General features: G+C 31.2%; 1 protein-coding gene across 5 annotated transcripts; it reads right to left on the minus strand.

Annotated features, from left to right (window-relative positions):
* Positions 1-1,157: 1,157 nt before the first annotated feature.
* On the minus strand, positions 1,158-23,703 carry LOC134706735 (protein lifeguard 1-like). Of its 5 annotated transcripts, XM_063565935.1 has the most exons (12): positions 23,272-23,317; positions 17,937-17,990; positions 16,226-16,343; positions 13,515-13,593; positions 12,300-12,353; positions 10,805-10,895; positions 8,980-9,017; positions 7,425-7,470; positions 6,101-6,142; positions 5,354-5,443; positions 4,225-4,272; positions 1,158-3,419 (listed from the first exon to the last, which is right to left on the minus strand). In XM_063565935.1, the coding sequence occupies exons 3-12, from the start codon at positions 16,302-16,304 to the stop codon at positions 3,264-3,266; spliced, it is 723 nt and encodes a 240-aa protein (XP_063422005.1). In that variant the 5' UTR covers positions 16,305-16,343; positions 17,937-17,990; positions 23,272-23,317; the 3' UTR covers positions 1,158-3,263. The 5 variants fall into 5 exon arrangements, with proteins under 5 accessions (XP_063422005.1, XP_063422006.1, XP_063422007.1 ...); XM_063565936.1 differs by lacking the exons at positions 17,937-17,990; positions 23,272-23,317 and adding an exon at positions 23,587-23,703; XM_063565937.1 differs by lacking the exons at positions 17,937-17,990; positions 23,272-23,317 and adding an exon at positions 23,640-23,694.
* Between the last annotated feature and the right edge of the window lie 72 nt (positions 23,704-23,775).

Raw genomic sequence — 23,775 nt, forward strand, 5'->3', positions numbered from 1 at the left:
AACATGAATGATTAACATAAAATAATGTAAAAAAAAAATGCAAAAAAAAAGGGGGGGGGGTTCAGCAAAAAAGTCTGAGACTTAAATCACTGAACCTTGACATATAAAGTGATTGTTGTAGAAATAGTTACATTTGTTAATTCTTTAGATTATAAGTGATTATCAAAATATATTAGTATATTAGCAGGACCAAATAGACCCTAAAATGCACCTTCTTTGATTTTTATATTAATTTAGTGTATTACAAAAAAGTATTTCATAAACAATTACAAGTTGAACATCTTACATCTTTCCAACCAGACATATAATTTTGTAAAAAAAAGTTTCAGAATCTTATCACAATTAAAACAAACCAATAGCTTTAGAATCTGATTTCAAGGAACCTCAATTATTTAAAATAAATTTTACATTTCGAATGCTCTACAAGATCTTTCAAAAGAAAACAAATCTGTGTAACTGTTAAAAAACTGTGGTGAAGATCATTTATTAGATATTTTATGATGTATTTAGTTTGAGATTTCAATGCACCTTATCACTCTTCCTCTGCCATTATGGACATTTTGATAAATTTTCATGTCATAAGAGGAAATGTTTGACACAACAAGGCAAAAGCCATTGTTGTGCGACGTCAAGAGTTCAAGTATCACATAACCTCAGATCATGTGTTGCAGATCCTAAACAAGCAATATTTTATAGTCATATTCTAATAAAACACAACCAAATTCTCAGAATATTGTGCTCCAAATTGGGCGTAGCAATGAAGCCTATAACCAGTGGAATGCTATTATATGGAATTCTTTGGATTCATTTATTTTTCTTGGGTACCAATTTTGGTGGATTGAGGAAAGACTGTAATTTTATGAATATTAACTTTTTGTGGTTTAGTCAAGGTTTACATTTAAGACTATAAAATGTTTGTACTTCATTGATCATTTAAATTGATTAAACCTAAAAAAAATTCATGAAAATGTGTATCTCACGAAAAAATAATGAATCTACAGTAATATATATTGCACATAAAATGCCATATTATAGAGTATAATTTACACAATAAAGAGCTCATACTAAATAATACATATAATACTTAATATGATGTAGAACTTCTACCAGAAGTGTAAAATAACTAAAATAACAGACTTGATATGGCTTTTATATGCATATATATAAAAACATAACAATATTACATGCATATGTAGTACACCAACACTGAAAACAGATTCTCGTCCATAATGCACAGTAAAAATTTATAACACATTCAATAAAGCTAGTTTGATGATAATCCTTTATCTTCCCATAAAACTGTGGTGAAAATATGTACATAAAAATTGATACTTTGAAACTAAAAATGGCTGCATAATTCTTGGGTTTGTTTTAATAAAATTAAGAATATCTAGAAAAGCCTTATAACATGTATAAGGGAAGGTACAGAAAGTACAAAAATACTACAAATACTACAAATAACATCCTTCAAATGTTGAAAAGACATTTAAAGGTCTGTCCGACATTCAGTGTTTATTCAGTATATAATTTTCAACATTAAAAACTGCAAAAATAGCCACACTTAAGATCTTTTCATTGATATTTAGATATAAGAAAAAGATTTATCCATTAGATAAGTTGCTTCAAAATGTTTTATGAAGATAGGTTTTTGTGTAAAATATTTGTTTTATCAAAGTTATTACTTATGTATACTTTGACCCAAAACTAAATGTATGTGGAAATGGCCATCTTAGATCAAAATGTCATATTCAACATGTTCTTTTAATATATATCAAAGTGATATCACAAGGGAGGGACTAAAGATTTCAGATTAAACATTTGATTAATTTACCTCTGTAATCAACATAATTTTGAATGGCTTGAATAAGTTAACTATTTTTGAAATTATAGGTGCCAAACATTGACCCTTATACTTCCTGCTTTAAATATGTAAACTGTGTAACTAAAAAATCATTTATTTTTGTTCAATAATTAGTGAACTGATATTATTAAGCAGTATAAGGTTGTAGGTGCCAAAATACTATCTATTCCACTTATTCATGTTCCCTTATTCACAAAAACATGAATAGTACAAAAAAGGCAGTTGAATATAAACTTCCTTTGTAACCTTTAAAGCCATGAATGCTATTCATATTTTTGTAGCAAATCAGTGTGTTTATAAATACAAAAGAGAATACACAGAAATATGTATTAGCATGTTTTGGTGTATATCAACAAGGGTTAAGAATTCTGTTCATTACGATTTTCTGCACTTTTAAAAACAATAAATTTGTACAAGGAGTTGCAACATAAGGGAATCCATATCATCAGTTTTACAACACAAACTACTTGAACTCTACGCCTTATTTTTGTAACTTGAATTATTTCATATTTCATGGTTAATCTTGTACTCGTTAAAAATAGGGGGAATTTCTAGGAAAGCTTATTGCGTAGTAAAATTCAATGTTCTATTTTTTCTTAAATAACTGTTTAGATTTTTCAAAATAAGGAATTTAGTCAAGCTTAGCTTAAAAGTTATCCATTAGTGAAGTTAATTGTCTGAACTTAATCAATAAATTCTCCTAAATGTCTGATTTCAACTACTTGGCAACAACAAAGGGCGATGTTATAACAAGCATTTACCAGATACCTAGTGGCATTAAACAGTAACTTTGAGAGCCACGTTGAACTCAAACAATATGGAGTGGCAGCTTTATTCATGGATATAAAAGTATTACATCAAAATATATGAATGAAAACCAACTTTTTACAAAAGTGCTTTGGTAAATTTTCAAACTTCAATCAGTTTGAATGATTTTAGTAGTTTTAATTTAGTTACAGGTATTTGTAATTTGAATCAGTTATGTGTGAGAAATTTGACGGTTTCTGGACCCTTGTATATACCAGCATAAATTTCCATGTACAATGAAATATTGTTCAAAGTGCTACAAACAAGGAACATTGAGTATGAATATGATTGTCATATTAAATAATTTATCAGGATTTTTTAATCTTCCAAATATAAGCTGTAAACACAAAAACTAAATAGGTCTAAGTGTAAATATGATTACCACAGACAAGTACTAAATATCAAAATAGAAAGTGCAAAACTTGAATTCTGGTAGAAAATAATTGCAAATTTTCATCATTTCTGTTCAGTTATGATTCTTATTACTGTAAAGTTACGCATAAACCATTACAAATTTTAGACTAGAAATACCCTACAAACCAATAACTTAATATCTATTCTTGAACAGAGCGTATAAAATCATTTTTTATGGATTCTAGTCTCTGGATGATCCACCAAAGATAGCCAGAATAAAGAGGAATAGATTGACTATATCCAGGTACAGATTCAAGGCTGCAAAAATATACTCTTCTGGTGACAAGGCGTACTTGTGCTTCCCTCCTAGCATCATCTGTGTGTCAAATACAATGTACTGAAAACAATATAATATATGTATAGAGACTTGAAACCATAATTAATTAGATTTGCTTTCATCTTTTATATGGTAAACTATCAATTTATTATATTCACAGACCAGTGTTAATTTATACAAACTATGAGTTATATCATCCTGATGCAGATGGAGGAACAGAATATAATATAACTCAGATGGAGCAGTAACTGGTTAATTACCATTTCTGGACCACCTGAGTGCACCATTTATTTAAAAATAAAATTTAAGGGTGTGTTCATTTGTTCAATCTTTAATTTTCTATGTAATGTTTTCGAGTACTTATGATCTTTTCTTTCTTTACAATGCCATGCATGGTTGTGAGTTTTTCTTCGACTTGTGATTCAATGTTCCCTTGTTATTTTATTTTTTTACTAATTTGTGCAACATGTTTATGCACGTTATACATCCATCCCAAAGGATCAATGTCATGACAAACAGAACACTTTGACTTCATTAAAAAGTGTCAATATCACATGTAAATGGCAATTTAAATTTGGATTAAATTTCTAATAGTCAGTTTGATAAAGGATTTTCCCCTAAAATTTTATCAACTTACTTATATATATATATATATAAATGACAGCATGATAATTTTTATCCTTATTAATAAAAATAACAATTGGAATAATTTGCATGATTTTTCTGAATAATTAATTGAAATTGCTAATTAGACAGTATGGGTTTTGCTCATTGTTGAAGGCCTGTTATTTTTCACTACTTTGAATTTTGGTCTGATCATACCATGTTTCCTTATTTTAAAATGAAATATATAAGATGAACTTACTGCAGAGAATATAAGGGCTCCAATTGATGCATAAACCATACTCAGAATCTGTAATGAAATGTTTGTATATTTATTTTTTCAAAAGGATAATACAGGTTTCCCATTTATAATTTAAGGTCAAGGAACAGTAAATGGGCTGTCGCAGATTTTGCTAAAAAATTGCATACAACCTTGGCTCTTTGAACTACAAATGAAAATCGAAAAAATAATACATTTATCTTTTTTATTAACTGAAAAATTGCAGATTGATTTCTGTTAATAAGGGTGAATATTTGTATAAAAAGCACATAAAATCGGTGAAAAACCTTCTAAAATTTGTCTTTAAATCGTTAAGTCTCTAATTCTACTCCATAGATTTTTCTTAAAAAACTATATATTGTTGAAACATAAATTTCTGTTTTAATGATATAAAATAATCATAGGGTCACTGACTCTGTTTTTGTCTAACAATCAATTTGTTACCTTGTTGGTAGTGAAAAACGTCAAAAATCAACGTTTTACAGTCTGCAACGCGATAACGTTACGATTATTTTCGACGTTTTGTTGGATTTTTTCACAAAGAACGCAACTTTGAATGATAAATACCGTAAAAACGAAGTCGGTGACCCTATCTTTATTTTGCATCATTATAACGGAAATTTATGTATCAACAACATATAGTTTTTTAAGAAAAATCTATGGAGTAGAATTAGAGATTTGGCTATTTTAAGACAAATTTTAGAAGGGTTTTCGCTGATTTTATGTGCTTTCTATACAAATGTTCACCCATTATGTAGGAATTCAATCAGTTATATTTCAAATGATAATTGAGATAAATGCATTATTTTTTCGATTTTCAGTTGAAGTTCATCGAGCTAGAGTTTTATGCCAAATTTTACTGAAATCTGTGACATAGCCCATTTACTGTAACTTGACCTGAAACTGAAACAATTTGATCTCTTCAATGGTTAGGAAGAAATAATCAATTCACTAATATACTGGAGATAGCGTGGAAATAATTTGGACATGTTAAAATAAGTTGATTATACTCAATCAGTGTGGCTCTGCTAACCAAAAAGCTGTATTATCCAATCAATTTTATTAATCCCAAAGCAGTTAAACACCAAGTTTTTTCTGTATTACAATTTACCTTATTGTGAAAGATCGCAGCTAGTATTCCAAAAACTATTAACACAAGAAGTAATACACACAGCATCCCTCCCATCATTGTGAAATCCCACTGAAAAAGTAAAAAAATTGTTAATATGAACAGATATTATATATCAACAATCTGAGTAAATAAAGACTTGAACATCATTTTGTAAATACAAGTAGGCCTGGCCATATGCATGGTTCCTTTAATTTTTTGGCGGCAACATTATTTTTACATATATGTGGTTACCTTAACCAACAGTCTTTTCTATTTGGGCCATCTGTATCATCTTTGATGATGACATTATCAATGTTATGGAATAATGCAGGTCTTAAACATTCTCAAACATTCTAGCTGTTAGTATAGCAAGTCAAAGTTTGATTTATGGAAGAATTTCTACATTTTGCACTCTACAAAATCAGGTGTTTGAATCTGTAAATCAACTTATTTGAAAAACTCTACTATAAACTAAATGAAAACATCATACATCAAATTCTCAAAAAAAAAATGTCAAGACTTTTCTGGATAACCTCATTTATGTATATTTTGGGGCCCTTTATAGCTTTTTGTTCGGAATGAGTCAAGGCTCTGTGTTGAAGGCCGTACATTGACCTATAATGGTTTACTTTTATAAATTGTTATTTGGATGGAGAGTTGTCTCATTGGCACTCACACCACATCTTCCTATATCTATGGTCACTTAATCTAAAAAAGATATTCTATGTAGATATAAAATTCACTTACTTTTGTCTGGAAAGCAAATATTGTCAGTCCTAAAACTACAACCTAAAAATATAATATAGAGGATATTATAGATCAAATGAATAAATAGTCAAGTTATTTACATAATCATTTAACTAAAATACTGAATTTTTACAATATTGATTTTATAAAAATGAAATTTCAATATACAACAGTGTAAAAACTTTTATCTTGTGAAGAGAACATACTTGTATATTTAAAGAAATATTGATGTTTAAGATGCTGAATAATTACTGATTAACAAGATTCTTTTTGTTTATGTTTTCACTCACTACATGAAGGCAGGTGAATACATTTTCATATTGATTATCATTTTTCCCACTCATGAAATACCATTCCTCTTTGACTTAAAAGATCACTACACTGGACCCTACATGGAATTTAGCATGATACATATTATTGCAAAAAATATGTTGACCCAAAGATTTTTTAAATATAAAAGACTTGTCCATTAGTAAAAAAACTTCCTCTCTTACTAGTAGACTAAGATATACAATAACACTTAACCTAAATCATTGATTTGTAATAATAGGTCAAAATAACTAATTTTTCCAAAGAAACAACTGGCTGAAAAATGAAGGAACTTTTACTGTAAGAATTCCACTTTCAATGACTTTAATATAAGAATGAACTGGGATTAGATATAATGATGATATAACAGAGACAGAAGGGTTGTAATGGGGGTACATTCATGACGAATAACTGTAAAAATTCTTGCCAAATGACGTTAATAGTAATTTTTGGTTTATGACGATAAAATGTCCACTTTCTTTTTAGACGAAAAAACATCAACTGGTTTTGACAATTCATTTTAATTTTTTTCCAAAAATGACCATCACGAGTAATAACTTGAGACCTCTGAGGAATCACGATAGGGATATTTTTAACAAATCGTGGTAAAATGTTAACCAATTTGACGCTTACAGTAGCCTAAAATGACTGTTCGACCCCAGACGTTAAAGCGCATTACTACCCACAGGCAAAGACAGTTAAGTGGTGACATTGATAACCCTACTTTATAGTATGGAAAATTAACATCATTCCTATCAAACTTGCTCTTTGTCTTTGATGCTTGGTCTTGTTTTTGTGGGTAAACCAACCAATAAAAGAAAAGAATAAATTAATTACTGCAACCTACTGTGAAAAGTCAGGGATTATCACCTACTCAGTTCAGTTCTGGGAATAACCCCTTTCTTTTAGTTCAGCAAATTGCCTCCTATTGTGAGCTGAGGCAATATCACCAACTCTATTAGATGAGGGAATAAAAAAAGTCTAGCTATGTAAATGATAAAAATGCATCACTTACTGCTGTGATTGCAGCAGCATACATAACTTCATCTGCACTATAACACCTGAAAATATAGATTTCTCATACTGTAAATTCAGAAATTATTGCGAGGTTTAAATTATTGAAAAAGATGCAATAATTTAAACTCGCATTTTGAAATGTTTTATATGAATTAAACAGGATTTTTTCTCAAAATCGTAATAATTAAAATTGCATTTAAGTCTTAAATGACAAAATCGCAATAATAAATGCACACAATAATTTCTGAATTTAAAGTACATAATTACAACTGCATTATTTATTAGATGAATAAAGGGCTGCGCTTTAGCGCATAATACGCCTGTTGCTCTTTTAACTTGTCTTTTATGCTTTAAATGAATTTATATGATCAACTAGAAATAGTGTGAGCCCTGTCAAATACACCCCCCCCCCCCAAATAATAATTAACAAGAATGTGTCCACAATACACGAATGCCCCACTCGCAATATCATTTTCTATGTTTACTGGACCGTGAAATTGGAATAAATTCTCTAATTTGGCATTAAAATTAGAATGATCTTATCAAAGGGAACATGTATACTAAGTTTCAAGTTGATTGGACTTCAACTTCATCAAAAACTACCTTTACCAAAAACTTTAACCTGAAGTGTAACAGACGGACGAACGAACAGACAGACGGACGGACGAACAAACGGACGCACAGACCAGAAAACATAATGCCTCTCTACTATCTTAGGTGGGGCATAAAAATGCACAAAAAATTGGCACTGTTAAGGTCAAAAGTTGCATAAAATTTTGTGAAAGTGTTAGTTAATTGTCCCAAAATTGGAAAATCCCCCCTTTTTAAGCAAAAAAAATTATAACATGGAAATGCAAAATCTGAAATTTATAAAAATTGAAAGGGAGCTTACATCAATAGATATAAACAATTCACCAAAGTTTCATGGACATTGGAGAAAGCCTTTTTGAGTTATTGTCCAAGGTGTTGAAAATCCCCCCTTTTTTTATGAATAAAGCCCCATAAATCCAAAACTTAAAATCTGAAATTAAAAAAAACCGAAAGGGAGCTTACATCAATAGATATAAACAATTCACTTAAGTTTCATGGAAATTGGTGGAAGTGTTTTTGAGTTATTGTCCGAAGTGTGGACGACGGACGGACAGACAGACGGACAATGGTATACATGTACCATAATACGTCCTGTCTAAAAGACGGGCGTATAAAAATACTGTAAAACTGCAGTTATCTTAAGGTGAACATAAATTGCTGTCACCTAGGTCATGTAAAACATAAATGTTGTTGATACGACGACAGAATCTAGGACAGCTATGTCATTTGTATGTCTCGCAGGCTAAACAAAAATCATGGAAATTTATCATGAAAAATAGTCTTCTGAAATCCTTTATATGACAATATGAGAACATTAAGCTGAGAAGAAGAGCTCATTTTATTCCCATAGGAATGACAAAATATTTTGTTATGGATTGAAATTGATCAGTCCATATTATCTAACAGAAAAGAAATAACATTCAAACAAAATTTCAGATATCAAGTATGTAGTTATAACTTACGCTGCCACAGTTCCCAGTAAAAATGCTTCGAAAAAAGTCTGAAAAGAAATAAAATCTGAATTTTCAAAAAACACCACTCTGTATATAACAGTTGCAAATAATGTACAGCCAATACATTGTAAAAGCAGGTAAATGCTAATATTAGGAAACTGTGCAGCAAAAAATAAAAAGAACAAAATCGAAAGAAATAGATATCTAATAATTAAAACTGACACCTGTGGTCATAACTTTGTACTTCTCGTATAATATAATAATACAGAATAGAAGCCAAGAAAAACAAATATAGTCATGTGGTTTTGATCATATGATAACTACCAAATAATCTCAAGATTTCATAAAAATGTTAATTAATATAAAACAAAGAACAAAATTCTAATGTCCCCCACATTGCTCATATTATATCTATCCAAGGTACAATGGCAAGAACATAAAATAAGCCGATTTTTGTGTGTTCTTTAAACTTTTTATTAATACCTTAGAGAAATGAAGGCTTCAGAGCAAATGCAATGTGATTTCCATTGTAATTAATATTTCAAAGGCTCAAATATTTGACAACTTACTTCCAAAAGTGTAAACAAGAGTGCACACGCTGAAATATCTTGCCTTCTGTACTAATCATTGATATTATGTTGATAGTCCTAAGTATAAAGCTTTATTACATCTGTCACATAAACTTAACATTAATCAAGATAACTAAACAAAGACCAATGAACCTTAAAAATGAGGTCAAGGTCAGATGAACCATGCCAGGCAGACATGCACAGCTAACAATGCTTCTATACAACATATATAGTTGACCTATTACTAATAGTTGAAGAAAAATAGACCAAAACACAAAACTTAACACTGTGCAATGAACCGTGAAAATGAGGTCACGGTCAAATAAAACCTGCGCGACTGACATAAAGATCATAAAATATTTCCATACACCAAATATAGTTGACCTATGGCATATAGTATAAGATAAAAAGACCAAAACTCAAAAACTTAACTTTGACCACTGAACCATGAAAATGAGGTCAAGGTCACATGACATCTGCCCGCTAGACATGTACACCTTACAATCATTCCATACAACAAATATAGTAGACCTGTTGCATTTAGTATGAGAAAAACACACCAAAACACAAAAACTTAACTATAATCACTGAACCATGAAAATGAGGTCAAGGTCAGATGACAACTGCCAGTTGGACATGTAAACCTTACAGTCCTTCCATACACCGAATATACAAGCCCTATTGCTTATAGTATATGAGATATGGACTTGACCACCAAAACTTAACCTTGTTCACTGATCCATGAAATGAGGGCGAGGTCAAGTGAAAACTGTCTGACAGACATGAGGACCTTGCAAGGTACGCACATATCAAATATAGTTATCCTATTACATGTATTACTTATAATAAGAGATAATTCAACATTACAAAAAATCTGAACTTTTTTTTCAAGTGGTCACTGAACCATGAAAATGAGGTCAAGGACATTGGACATGTGACTGACGGAAACTTCGTAACATGAAGCATCTATATACAAAGTATGAAGCATCCAAGTCTTCCACCTTCTAAAATATAAAACTTTTAAGAAGTGAGCTAATGCCGCCGCCGCCCTAGCAGTCGCCACGGGATCACTATCCCTATGTCGAGCTTTCTGCAACAAAAGTTGCAGGCTCGACAAAAAAACTAAAAACGTATGATATGAGTTTCATAGAATTTTGGTGAGAATTGTACATATGAAGGTGCTAAGTTGCTAACAATGCAATTTACCATGTAAAAACTATTTGGTATTGTATTTTATACAAATTCTAATCACTTTATTTACTTACAAATAATCCTAGAAAGATCATATTCAGTGGGAAACTTCTGCGTACATTTTCACAACAAGCCAATACAATCAAAATAATAAATGTCATCACACTGCAATAGAAATATGACAAAATTAATAGACCACTTTCGAGTTCATCAGTCACCGGCAAAAACTCGTCAATTATGCACGCATTTATGACGTCATTTACCAGATAGAGGGGCTCGCCTGTATCCCTGCACTATTTATGTTCATCAAGCGTCTTAGTGATCGTCTTTGTGCAGGATAAACTAGAAATAATGGTTGCTCTGTAGGTACTTACTGACAATTCCCTAATGACAGCAGTGTTGATTGTCAATTTTGAGAAATCAATTTGCCGAATAATTCTTATAATATAGAATTATAGTTTTCCAACCACTCGCTCAACATTGGAAGGGAAGTAACGACGCCCCTAAACGCACAAATGACGGTGATAAAGGCGCGTATAATTGACAAGTTTATTCCGGTGACGGATGAACTCGAAAGTGGTCTATTCAATAATCATTTTTTTATGAACAAGAGTAGATGTGAGTTAAATGTATTTGAAACTGTAGCAAACTTTAAAAAAGATGTTGGTTGATTAATCTCACTGTCTCTATTTAACAAACTTCTAGACTCATGGTGATATTCATCTTGCAATTCTTAAGATCATACAATAAGAGAAAATGCACTGTGCTAAATAAGCTTGTTTGTTTGCTTTATTAATGATGTTTGTCTATGTCAAGACAAAAATAAAAGATAGTTTCAAACCAAAGTAAGGCTGATAAGTTCCAATAAACCTTTACTACAGGTGTTCTTGCCATGAAGCAATTTTGACAATCATGACCAAGTATACCTGATTTGTTATTAAAAATGTATTATTTTTGTGAGAATTTAGACAGGTTAACAGGTAGTTAGAAACAAACAAATAATCAAAGTGCTACGAGTAAATATTGCTTTTATATTGCCATAATTTGAATTTACATTAAAACCTCATATTTTTTTTATCGTTACAATTCAAAATTTAAAATTTAAGTTGGAGTTATCTTCCTTTGTTTATGATTATACATTGTAGTTGACCCTTTAAGCATAACAGGTTCATATGCAATGTATGACTATGTAATTTTCAATGAATAAAAGTTTCTTGACAACTACAGTATTTCAAATACACATCATATTGTACATGTTGTAACTTCAATATCTAATTATAACATATATCATTTATAAATTTCTTGACACAAACTGGATCAAATCTAAAGTATGGTAACAATACTCCACCTCTTTGTTTGAACTATCAATGGTAGTGATAAAACTTCATAGATTTAAATGTCAATTCAGAACCATAGATTTTTTATTTCATTGTATGTAATCTTTACTCAAAAACCATCATGACCATTCAGGCTGTGGAATAACAGGTGTGGCAGTATTATTTTTCTTATAGGGACAATTTCAATGACTGCTTTGGCATCAGAAAAATGTGAAATATTAAAATTACTTACAAAGCGAGGATCCATAACCAAATGTGTTGTTTAGAATACTCCCGTACTTCTGGTCTGAAAAGCAAGATCTGATATCTTAAAATTTGAAATTTTCACATCTTTAAAAGTACATAGTCTTCACAAAATTAGCAAAACAACATAAAATCAGTTTTCTCATTTCTCATAGAAATATAACAGACATACAATGTACAGGGCATTATGATGAGTTCACTAAGGTTTTGATGTAGGCAGTACAATTTACTTTTATCATGTTTATATTTTGAAATTATTCATCATAACATAAAAAAACAACTTTACTTTTCTTTGTTATTGACATTCCATCAAAAATAAACTAGACATACCTCTGATATAAGTTTTTGGTACACAGGAAGTTAAAAAGCCATGGATATATAATTAAAAAAAATCAATGGGGAATGTGTCCATGGGACACAGATGATGCCCCCGCTTGCACATCATATAAAGTTAAAAAGGAACTTAACTGAGGAATGGTAAAAGTGGAGCTATCCAAATTTGTACTTGATCTGAATTTTGTGGTAATAACAATTGTCTATAAGTCTCATAACATTCGGTTGAGGCAACTTTATAGTAAGAGAACAGAAACAACAAAATTCAGTGTAACTCTTGAACGGTTAAGACAACACCATCAAAATTCATACTTGAACTGCATTTTGTGGTTATAAGCATTGTGTGTAAGTTTAATATCATTTGGTGGAGGCAAACTAAAGTTAGAGAAAGGAAATCGAATTTGGGACGTACATACGTACAGATTGACGTTCAAGGGTAAAACTTAATGCTCCCTCCGCTACGACAGGGGCACTAAATCACTTTATAGTATAGTAAGCTTGATAGCCAATTCTGGAAAGCTCTTATTTGTAATTACTGAGAAAATTTAACAAACATTCCCTCATTTATTCTTGTACATTTCAGCCAAACATCAGGTAGACAAAAATAAATTTGGTAGAACATGTCTGGCAAATACAGATGTATAGACAGACTAGAGTAAAACTATATGCCTCGGAGCCGTGGTGGGGGCATAAAAAGCAATTGGGATAAGCACAAGCACTCCATAATGGTAGGAATTTCAAAATCCACAAATGGCTCGGTCATGTGACATTGTCCCTCATACCAGAAGAAAAAAATGATGGTCTGTCACATAATTAAACTTTTTAAAAATAAACAAATGAGGAGTAAAATGCCATTATGAAACACACTTACATATACAAAAATATAGACATTATTCCAAGAGTAAACATAATCTGTGTTAGGAGTATACCATACACCTTTCGTATAAAACCTGTAATATATATAAATAAATTAAACAATCACATTATTCATCAGTTACTTCTCATAAAACTATTATTGTCAATTCGTATGCAGCTAAACTAGGTTTAATACCTCTATAAACCTGGCAGTTCAGACTTGACTCTTTTTATTATGTTATAACAGAGCAGTATGCATTGTTTTATCTGCAAAATTATACTTAGAAAACATTATGGCGAGATTCACTATCATAAACAAATCTCAAATTAGAAATAGAATTTATGAGATTTGGAAGACAGAAACTCTTTCATGAACACTGTAACACAGAGTAAAACATTACTTTCTTGTAGCACCTTTTAGATTAATTGATTGATTGTTGGTTGCTTAATGTCCATTGGCAAATATTTCATGCATATTCAGGACGAGAACAAGTTCACAATAGATACAATATGTAGGTTTTGTCATAATAGAGGCCATATGGGACGATGGTCGGGGAAATTTGGACTGCCACTGGAAAATGAGGGTATTTTGGATAGGGACAGAAATTTTGCCTTGCAACAGGCCACATACGGAACCCTCAATGAGTTGTTGCAAGGGTTCTTAACATGCAAAGAGCGTGGCACTCGCTTTACACGAGGCATCAGTTTTAATGCCCCATTCTGACTGGATGTGACTGCTAACTTGATACATCCCACACAGCCAAATGGACGCCCCACTTTGGCAAGCGTTTTACTTCAGTCGGGAGAAGACCAAGTGACCATATTTCTATTCCCCAGTCACGCTTGGGGTAGCACCCTTTAGAGACAGATCTAGTACAGTACTAATATGAAATATATCCAATACACATGATGTATGCACAGAATGTTCAAAAAAGATGTCTCCCTTAAATATCTCAAATCTCCTTTATGAAATGTACATAATGCACAATATATATGTTCTATTGTTTTATTATTGCAAAATGTACTCTTGTGAGAGGGATGTTTTATAAAGAGATTTTTGTACACGGCTTCAAGTACTATCTTTTCATCAAAATTATTTTGTCCTTTTCTGAATAACCATGTGAATGATAACTACAAGTACATTGAATACTTAATTGATAGTTTTATTCAATTGACAAGTTTACAAATTTGTATGTTATTAAGTGATGTATTGCTAGTCATTTTTATTGTTTACAATTTGTCTTTCAAAAAATAGTTTTTAAGATTAGAGGACTATATGCTATAATCAGTCAAAAATCATAATATTTGCTAGCTCCTATAAAAAAGCATATGATTTTTGCAGATTTTTCCTGTGTATGTATTAATTTTCAACATTATAGTCAATATTAGATGTGTCAGTAAGACTTTTAAGTTCCAATATAAAATATAATTTCCAAAATGAGTCAACTGAATATTTCACATAATTGAGACAATCAGAATCTCAAAAGTAGGTCATGATTATACATGTCAGGGGTACTACTTGTACAAGTTATTATTAATTACTTGAAGAAGTAATATTAATATAACTATATAAGTAAATTTAAAGCCTACTTATGCAAGTGAATTTTATTTATAGGTAAAAAAATATTGGCTGAGTTGTGTCCCTTAGACTTTCAGACTTTTTTACTTGTATTTATGTAAAAAAGTCATCCTATCTTCTTTTATTGAATTCTTAAGATTTCTTTGCTCTTATATAATTTAAAGTTATCTGCCCTTTGGAGATGTCTTTACTAATCACTTAAGTGTAATTTCATGGGCAATGAAAACCACATTTGTCTGTTATCTTCAGAACACTGCTCATTTACAAGCCCCAAGGAGCAATTTTTGAAGGCCTGCACAAATACTGAAGATCTTTGAGCAATCAGTTTCTTTGTTGAATTAATGAGGTGAAACATTGAAACCTTAATTAAAAAATATGAGCTAACCTGGAAAAAATCTTTAAAGGCCTTATTTTACATCTCAAAACTTGAGAATTTTTGAAGGATTGTAAGAAAAATGTATTTATACAACATGTACAAGTAAATTTTTGAGAAAATTAAAGGGAGTCTATTTAAACATTATTAATTAACTTATATGTGTATATTTTTTGTTTACTTATTCAGGTAAATAAAAATAACTTGTACAAGTACTACCCCTGACTGCATGTTATACACTAGAATTTCATAAATGAACTTCAAATCTGCAGGTATTACTAAGACAAATGCATTCCATAAAAAGTCAAGTCAATAGTAACAAAATACATGACCAGTCAACCTGTTACTTACAACAATGTACAATTAGTGATCATGTACCAATAATCAGATCAATATCTGAAAGAAAAACTAAAAAAAACATTCTGGACTGCTTGATTTTAGAATGAGATGATTGAAATGGGTAAAACTAGGTTTCTTAGTAGCATAGTCATAATCATGATAATACATGCACAGAAGAAGGAGATACATATCATCCCTTCCTAAATTTTACAGACACCATCACAAGTTGGTTGACCGTTATGGAATAACCGTTTCACAAATGATATCGGATATGTTCATTACGTCGTAACTCCAATCCCCTTCCCTATGAGTTTGACTGTCCCTTTGGTATCTTTTGTCCCTCTCTTATATATCTGGTCCATGAACTTCAAATGCAAATTTAATCCCTTAATTCCATAACATTTCTCATCAACATTTAAATATAGACAGTATATACCCTTTCTGATAGCCTCTTCTCCAAAAGATCCCTCCTGAAATGTGTCATCAGCAAATCCTGTCTCTGCATCCTGATACATCTTTCAGTTTTCAGTTTTTATCTGCTAATTGTTGTAGATCTGCAAATAGAATAAAATAATAACAACAAGCTGCTATTTGAAATACATGTAAATATGAAAATTAGATGTGGTTTGAATGCCAATGAGACAACTATCCACCAGTGATTAATGGACGAGCATGATAACAACTATTTCAGACCATACTACCTTCAACTATGTGCAAAATTCATTACGTGGAGTAAGATATCAAGGCCCTGCCACAAGCATGACAAGACAGAATGTGAAACAATTTAAGAGAAAACCAAGGCCCTCATTTTTTTACATAATATAAAAGTAGAAATAAAAATGGCTGATGGCAATCAACAACAACTACAAATTAAATGCATAGAATATTTGCAATTAAAGAACCTTAATAGTTAGCACGCTCACATACCCCACGTCCCCACAGTGTCATTGGAGAAATTAACATGATTAAATAAGTGTAAAGAAAAAAAAATTATTTATCAGAAAAAGTATTGAGTAATAATTTCCTGTCAATATGCACATCTACATAGTATGTCCATACATGTATTATCTACAAAATTTCATGAACTTCTGTTGTGTTCAGAGGAGTTGAGATGACAAACTGTTGAAGTAGTACCAGTGTTCCCCCCAGGGCCTTTTAGAATCATGGTAAATGTGATGCTATATTTCTAAATGTGATGCTATCTGAATTGATTTTCTTATAGATTGAGTAATGGATGTGATTCTATAGTTTTTAGAAACAAGATGGTATTTAAAATTTCTTTGTTTACCAGGATGCTACATGAAATATCTGGGGAGAACACTGAGTACCTTAAAGCAAATAAGTTCAAAGGGGCGTAACTCCTAGAAAAAAATTTGAATCGTAATTTCCTTTCGATATGTACATTTAGATAGTATGTCCTAATTATCTAAAAAGGTTTCATGAAATTCTGTTGTGTGGTTTCAGAGGAGTTGCGATGACAAACTGTTGCCGTAGTACATTGAAGCAAATAAGTTCAAAGGGCATAATTCCTAGAAAAAAAATTGAATCGTAATTTCCTGTCGATATGCACAACTACAAAATATGTCCTTTTCATCTAAAAAGGTTTTAAGAAATTCTGTTTTGTGGTTTGAGAGGAGGTGCGGAGATCTTAAGAACTCAAGATTTATAAGGGTGAAAGGCCATTTTCTTTTTTAGTTATGTCCTGATGTAGAAAGGCATCATTCATGTCAGTGCAGAAAAAAAAGTATTCATGACAAAATTTCATAGAGGTCACAGATCAGGACAATTTTCTATGAGATTTATGTTGAATGACAATATTTTCTATGTTTATATTTAGTCTGTCTGACACTTGTCACAGTATTGTCCATATATATTCATGCAATAGGGGATATCATTTTATGTTGTATAATACGGTACATTCCAGTGTATCCGCACACCTAACATTGCCCAAGACTTATAAATGACTTCACTTTGTTAAACTGATAAAAACAATAATCGGATAATTTTGTGTGAACATATTCATGATATTCATATCATACATTTATTTCATAAAATCTTCTGTATGTCATGTATGTTTCACTGTTATGATAAGTATCACCCTTAAGATTTTGCGTAATCTAGTAATGTATGTCTAAAATAAAGATCACCTGTTATGAGAGTTCTTCAAATCAGAAAATGTCTGGTGATTTCTTGCATTCCTACTAAATATTAGATTATTTTTAATAAAAGAAAGATTCTGTACTACGAAACATACTTGAAAATGAACCAAACAGACTGCCAGGGATGCAGGACAAAATTAATTTCAATCCGATATAAATTTGACTTGTATGACATAAATTTATCTGATGATGAAATTATTTAACAGAAATTGGCTAATTATGGCATGGTTAATCATTGGACTGCAGTTATTAATTTTCTCTTGAATCTATCAATTAAATTTTTTTCTGTCTATTCTGAAGATAAAAACAATTCTATAACTGTTACATCACGGACATGACAAAATCAGCTAATGGGCGATATCAGCGGTCCCACAGACAGCAGTGAATTCACTATACATACATAATTTATATCTGTACATAAAAACAAATATACAATTATTTCATTAGGACAAACTCATCAACAATAAATGGTTAAGGCTCATGGCATATTAATTACATAACTGATATATAATCAATTTAACTAAATTGTCAGTTTATTGTCTTAATTTTGTATGTAACCGTTAAATGTAAATGTGTTTGTGCTAATTATAATGTCTATTGTCTATATAAGGCCAGGGTATGAATGCCTTTTACCTTCAGGCTTCAAACAGTTATTATGGGCTACCGTTGGCGTTAGCATCAAATGGGTTGAAATTTGACAGTGACTGTCAAAATATCCTTATAATTATTCGTAAGAGGTTATATATACACCTTATCTGGCTAATCCAGACTGACCTAGGCGCTTGAACTTTTGACACATACAAATGACATACAGCAATCACTTTTCCATTGTGGCGTCAGATATTCTGTTTTATCATATTTATGACGTCAAAAATTCACAGAAATCCAGTGTGATATCCAGTAATGGCCAAACAAATAGTGATATGGTGTATTGAGAGCATCATTTTCTCTCACATACCATTTTTATATTATATATCAACATATCAACTAGCTGCAGAAACCGTGGCTCTTTAATAGGTCCTTTTGTTATTTTTTTTACTATTTGCGGACTATAATCATATACAATGTAATAGCTACTGTTCTGCAGCTACATATCTGTAAGATACCTGTAAGATCGTTGTGGGGCTCATATGGAAGGATCCTATCCTTTTTAGCCCACCATATTTTGGTACACTTTCAAAAACTGATACAATCATCAATCCTGCATGATTTGGTGCATTATTTCACACAATTAAAAGTTATATATAAAACTATTTGTGTCCTCATCAATTTCCTAACTGATACATGACTGACTCCCAATGACGGTCTATACTAATTTTAAAGGCTTCCACAGTTTTAGATGAAATAACTTCAACTGGTAGGTTATTCCAATCATTAATAATACGTTGTGAGAAATGTCTTAATCGAAAAGAAGTGTTACATCTAGGTTTTGCTAATTTCCAATTATGCCCACGGGTATTAGTACTGATGACAGTAAAAAATCTTTCATAAGATATATCTTCGATTCCTTTTAATATTTTGAACGCTTGTATCATATCACCTCTTCGCCTTCTGTGAGTTAGGGAGGGTAGTTTAAGTACTTTTAATCTGTCTTCATAGTTTAAATGTCGTATATCAGGAATTAATTTAGTTGCTCTCATCTGCACTTTTTCTACAGCATTAATATCTTTCTTTAAATGCGGATACCATATTGTATTTCCATATTCCACATGTGGTCGTACCAACGCAACGTATAGTCTTAAAAATGTATATTGATCTTTAAAGTTAAAAGTTCTATTAATCAGCCCAAGTATACTATTGGCTTTATTTATTTTACTTGATATATGTTGCGAAAATTTAAGATCATTTTGAAAAATAATTCCAAGATCCTTTTCTTGTTCATCTTTAGTAATATCAATATTGTTCATAGTATAAACATTTTCAGGATTATTTCTTCCATAGTGGATTTGTTTACATTTGTTCACATTAAATTTCATGTCCCATAACTTGGACCAATTGTAGAGTGCATCTAGATCATTCTGTAAGACATCAGATTTAGAAGTAGGTGCATAAATTTTTGTATCGTCTGCAAAATTTTTTACTATAGACTTCACAACATCTGGTAAATCATTTATGAATATAATAAAAAGAACAGGTCCTAGTACACTGCCTTGGGGCACTCCACTTATTACATTTTGCCATTCAGATTTTTCCCCTTTCACCGCAACTTGTTGTCGACGTTCAGTTAAAAAGTCAGTTATCCATTCTAATATAGATCCACGAATACCGTATGAATACAGTTTCTTTAATAATCTTTTATGTGGCACTTTATCAAAAGCTTTGGCAAAATCAAGATATAATGTGTCCCAGGATATATTATTATCCATATATAATGACCAGTCTTCCATGACATCAAGTAATTGTAATATACATGATCTTCCAGAGCGAAAGCCAAACTGTGAGTCTGATAACAAATTATTTGTTATTAAATGATTAATTATTTCTTTCCGTATGACCTTTTCCAAAGTTTTGCAAACAATTGAAGTTAGACTGACCGGTCTGTAATTTCCTGCATCCAGTTTACTACCTTTATTCTTAAAAAGTGGGGTAACTCTAGCATCTTTCCATTCTTTTGGAATTTTTCCTGTGTCAATGGACTTTTGAAATATCAAAGTCAAAGGTTTTGAAAATGTATTTGCCATGCTCTTTACTATTAACGGATGAATATTATCTGGACCCATAGACTTGCTTCATTTAATAAAAGTAGATATTTTTCAACTGTGTCTTGATTGATCACAAAGTGTTCTAATGATGATTCAAAATTTCTCTCTTCAATATTAGGTATATTATTTGGATTTTCAGCAGTAAATACACTGGTAAAAAAGTCATTTAATACAGTCGCTTTTTCCTTGTCGGAAGTAGTTAAGTTCCCATTTGGTTTCATAAGGTTTGATACTGCTGATTTTGATTTCACTTTACTTTTGACATATGTCCAAAAATGTTTCGGCTCAGTTTTAGCCTTTGATGCCACTAACTTCTCATATTCCTTTTTTGCTTTTCGAACGTTCTCATTAGCCCTGTTTCTAGCAACTTTGTAAAAATCAAAATCTACTGTTCGTCTAGTAGCCAAGTATCTTGACCAGGCCTTTTGTTTGCGTTTTATATTGCTCAGACAATCAAATGTTATCCATAATGGTTTAGGTTGACAACCCGGTTTAGGATAAGTTTTTGGTACATACGTTTCTACACATTTTTTATATTTTTCAGAAAATATTTTCCACATCTCACTTATGTCTTTATCTTCAAAAGAACTATCCCAATCAAAATTGCTAAAGTCTTCAGAAAAATTTTCAAAGTCACATTTAGAATATTTATATTTCGATTTACCAGTTTCATATTCATTGAAAGAGTACAAAAAGTCAAATGTTATGGTAGCATGATCACTTAGTCCAAGTGGAGCATCAATATTTATATTGTCAATATTGCTTTCATCTTTTGTAATAATTAAATCTAGAGTTCTACACATCTGATTTTCCCTAAATCTTGTAGGTTTATCTATATGTTGATATAGAAAATTGTCTCGTAAAGCTTCAATAAAAGTATGTTCATAATGGTCCTCAGAGTGAGGTGTAGTCCAAAAGTTCCAATCAATATCACGCATATTAAAGTCTCCCGTTATTAAAATATTGTTAAATAATCGAGCTGCTTCATTCAAAAGTCCAATAATATTTAAACATGAGTTTTGATTTGATGGGCTTCTGTATACTGAGCCTATCAACACAGTCTTATTGTCTTTTACCCAATTGCACCATGAAGCATCATCATAAAGCGAATTCATATGTTCATTTGGTGAGACACAGAAATGACTTTTTGCATAAATAATAACTCCCCTTCCTGTATTTTTACTCGGATAAGCTGTATAGCCTTCAATGTTAAATAATGGAGAAATGCAATCTATATCAATATTTGCTTTTGGCAAAATTTCTGTTATAAAAATAAAATCTGGTTTCACAACCTGTATTTGCGCTTCAAGTTCATCAATTTTATTACGTAATTGATCAGCATTGGTGTACATACACTTAACTTTGTTTACAATTAAAGGGTTAATATTTCGATCTAAATCATCAATATTATTTTGCCTGTTATCGTCCGTACTTTCGGAAGTACTATCACTTATCACACTGCCATCATTACTTATAATATCACTAGATTCACTTGCTGAATCAACATTAGAGGTACTTGCATTGTCATTTTCTGCATTATCAAAAAAATTAACTGTAACATTTGAACTGTAACAAAAACCAACTGGAATTAACGTATTTACATGTTGTTTGATCTTTTCTGTAGAAAGTCTAGTATGGTCGAAAATTGGCAGTCTGACCTGAACCGCCACTTTCAACACTACCATGACTACTAGCTGTATTTGTCATACTAGCAGACTGACCAGAAATGTCTTTTCTTTCAACGATTTTCCCCCGGAAAATTACCAAGTTTGCATTGTTTGATGCTTTTTTTTGCCTCTCAAGCTCCCTTCTCAGCTCAGTGTTAATGTCCCTCTCCTCTTTTGTCAAGTCAGGGGTAATATAAATATTGTTCCATTTATGTACAGTATACCCATCACTGTTTTTCCTTCTTAACAATTTAGAGTTACCTAGAACTTTATGCTTATCTACAACTGAACCAACAATTACTTTCATCAGTCTTGGTTTACTCTCATTTGGTTTACCCAATCTTATAAATGATTTAATTTCAACTTCATCACTCTGAACAGTGTGCAATATATCTTTCAATGAAATTTCATCATCTCTTTTCTTATTATCAGTACTACAATCTGGTTCTGGGACATTATGAATTATTAAATTGCATTTTCTTTCTTCTCTGTCCCTAAAAGACTCAAAGGCTCTTTCTACTCTTTTGTCAATTTTCATATCCATGCTGGATTCAACAACTTTCAATTTTGTATCAAGTTCTTCAAAAAGTACTCTTTGTCTCTCAATGTGTAACCCTAACTCATTTAGTTTTGGTAATACTCGGACACATCCATCACAGTTAAATGGCAAATTAGGGGTGGACTCAGTTTTCAGTAACTCATATAATTTTGCTGAAACATGGCTACACTCTATGCAGAACCAATATCGGCATATATTACAGTTCATACATTTTTGGTTTTTCTTAAATGTTTCTTCACATTGGGCACAAGATTTGTTGTTAATTGAGGTCGGCATGGTGCCTGTCTTTGGAGTTGCTGTTTTACTCATTATGTTTTTTCTGAATGAAATGTTAGTTAAAAAGATATGTCAATGTTGTGTTTAAGCTTTCATGGCGAAAATGTTAATTTGGTCACCAAATTTATGCAGGATTGATGCAGATTTTTAAAAAAAAATTAGGGGCACAAAAAAGAACCCTTCTGTTGTCTTCGCCTGAACCGGAAGCCCCTTGAACCAATAGAACTTTTGAAACCAGTATGTGTAACTACAAAGTTTTGCATTCCATTATGTATAAAGATACAGTCAGAGATTTTACATGACACATGTAAAACTGTATACATGACCACTTTCAGTTTCATGCACATATAAATATTTAATAATATGTCATGTATGTGTTGTGTTGCCATTAATTTATTACAAAAAAACGAACTTTTCCCACTCTGCTACCTTACCACGTATTCTTTTCTTGAAATGTCTTTTTATGACAAACAAACTAAATGTATACCAAAATCTTCAAAATAAGTATTTTTAGAAAGATGATGTTTCAGTTTTCGTTTCAGAAATAAAATTCAATACTAAAGTGTTAGTTTCGTATAAATTAATTCGAGAAATACGCATTTATTGTACTGCGATAAACAATA

This window comes from Mytilus trossulus, chromosome 2, assembly GCF_036588685.1.
Source record: "Mytilus trossulus isolate FHL-02 chromosome 2, PNRI_Mtr1.1.1.hap1, whole genome shotgun sequence".
Classification (NCBI taxonomy): Eukaryota; Metazoa; Mollusca; class Bivalvia; order Mytilida; family Mytilidae; genus Mytilus; species Mytilus trossulus.

Bases quoted from the DNA above. Each gene is read 5' to 3' on its own strand.
- LOC134706735 (XM_063565936.1), bottom strand. From the start codon at position 16,304: ATGTATCAGGATGCAGAGACAGGATTTGCTGATGACACATTTCAGGAG. The intron at 13,594-16,225 runs GTATATACTGTC...TATATATTACAG, and splicing joins AGAAGAGGCTATCAGAAAGG to GTTTTATACGAAAGGTGTAT. The intron at 4,273-5,353 runs GTAAATTGTAAT...ATTTCATTACAG, and splicing joins CTGCGATCTTTCACAATAAG to ATTCTGAGTATGGTTTATGC.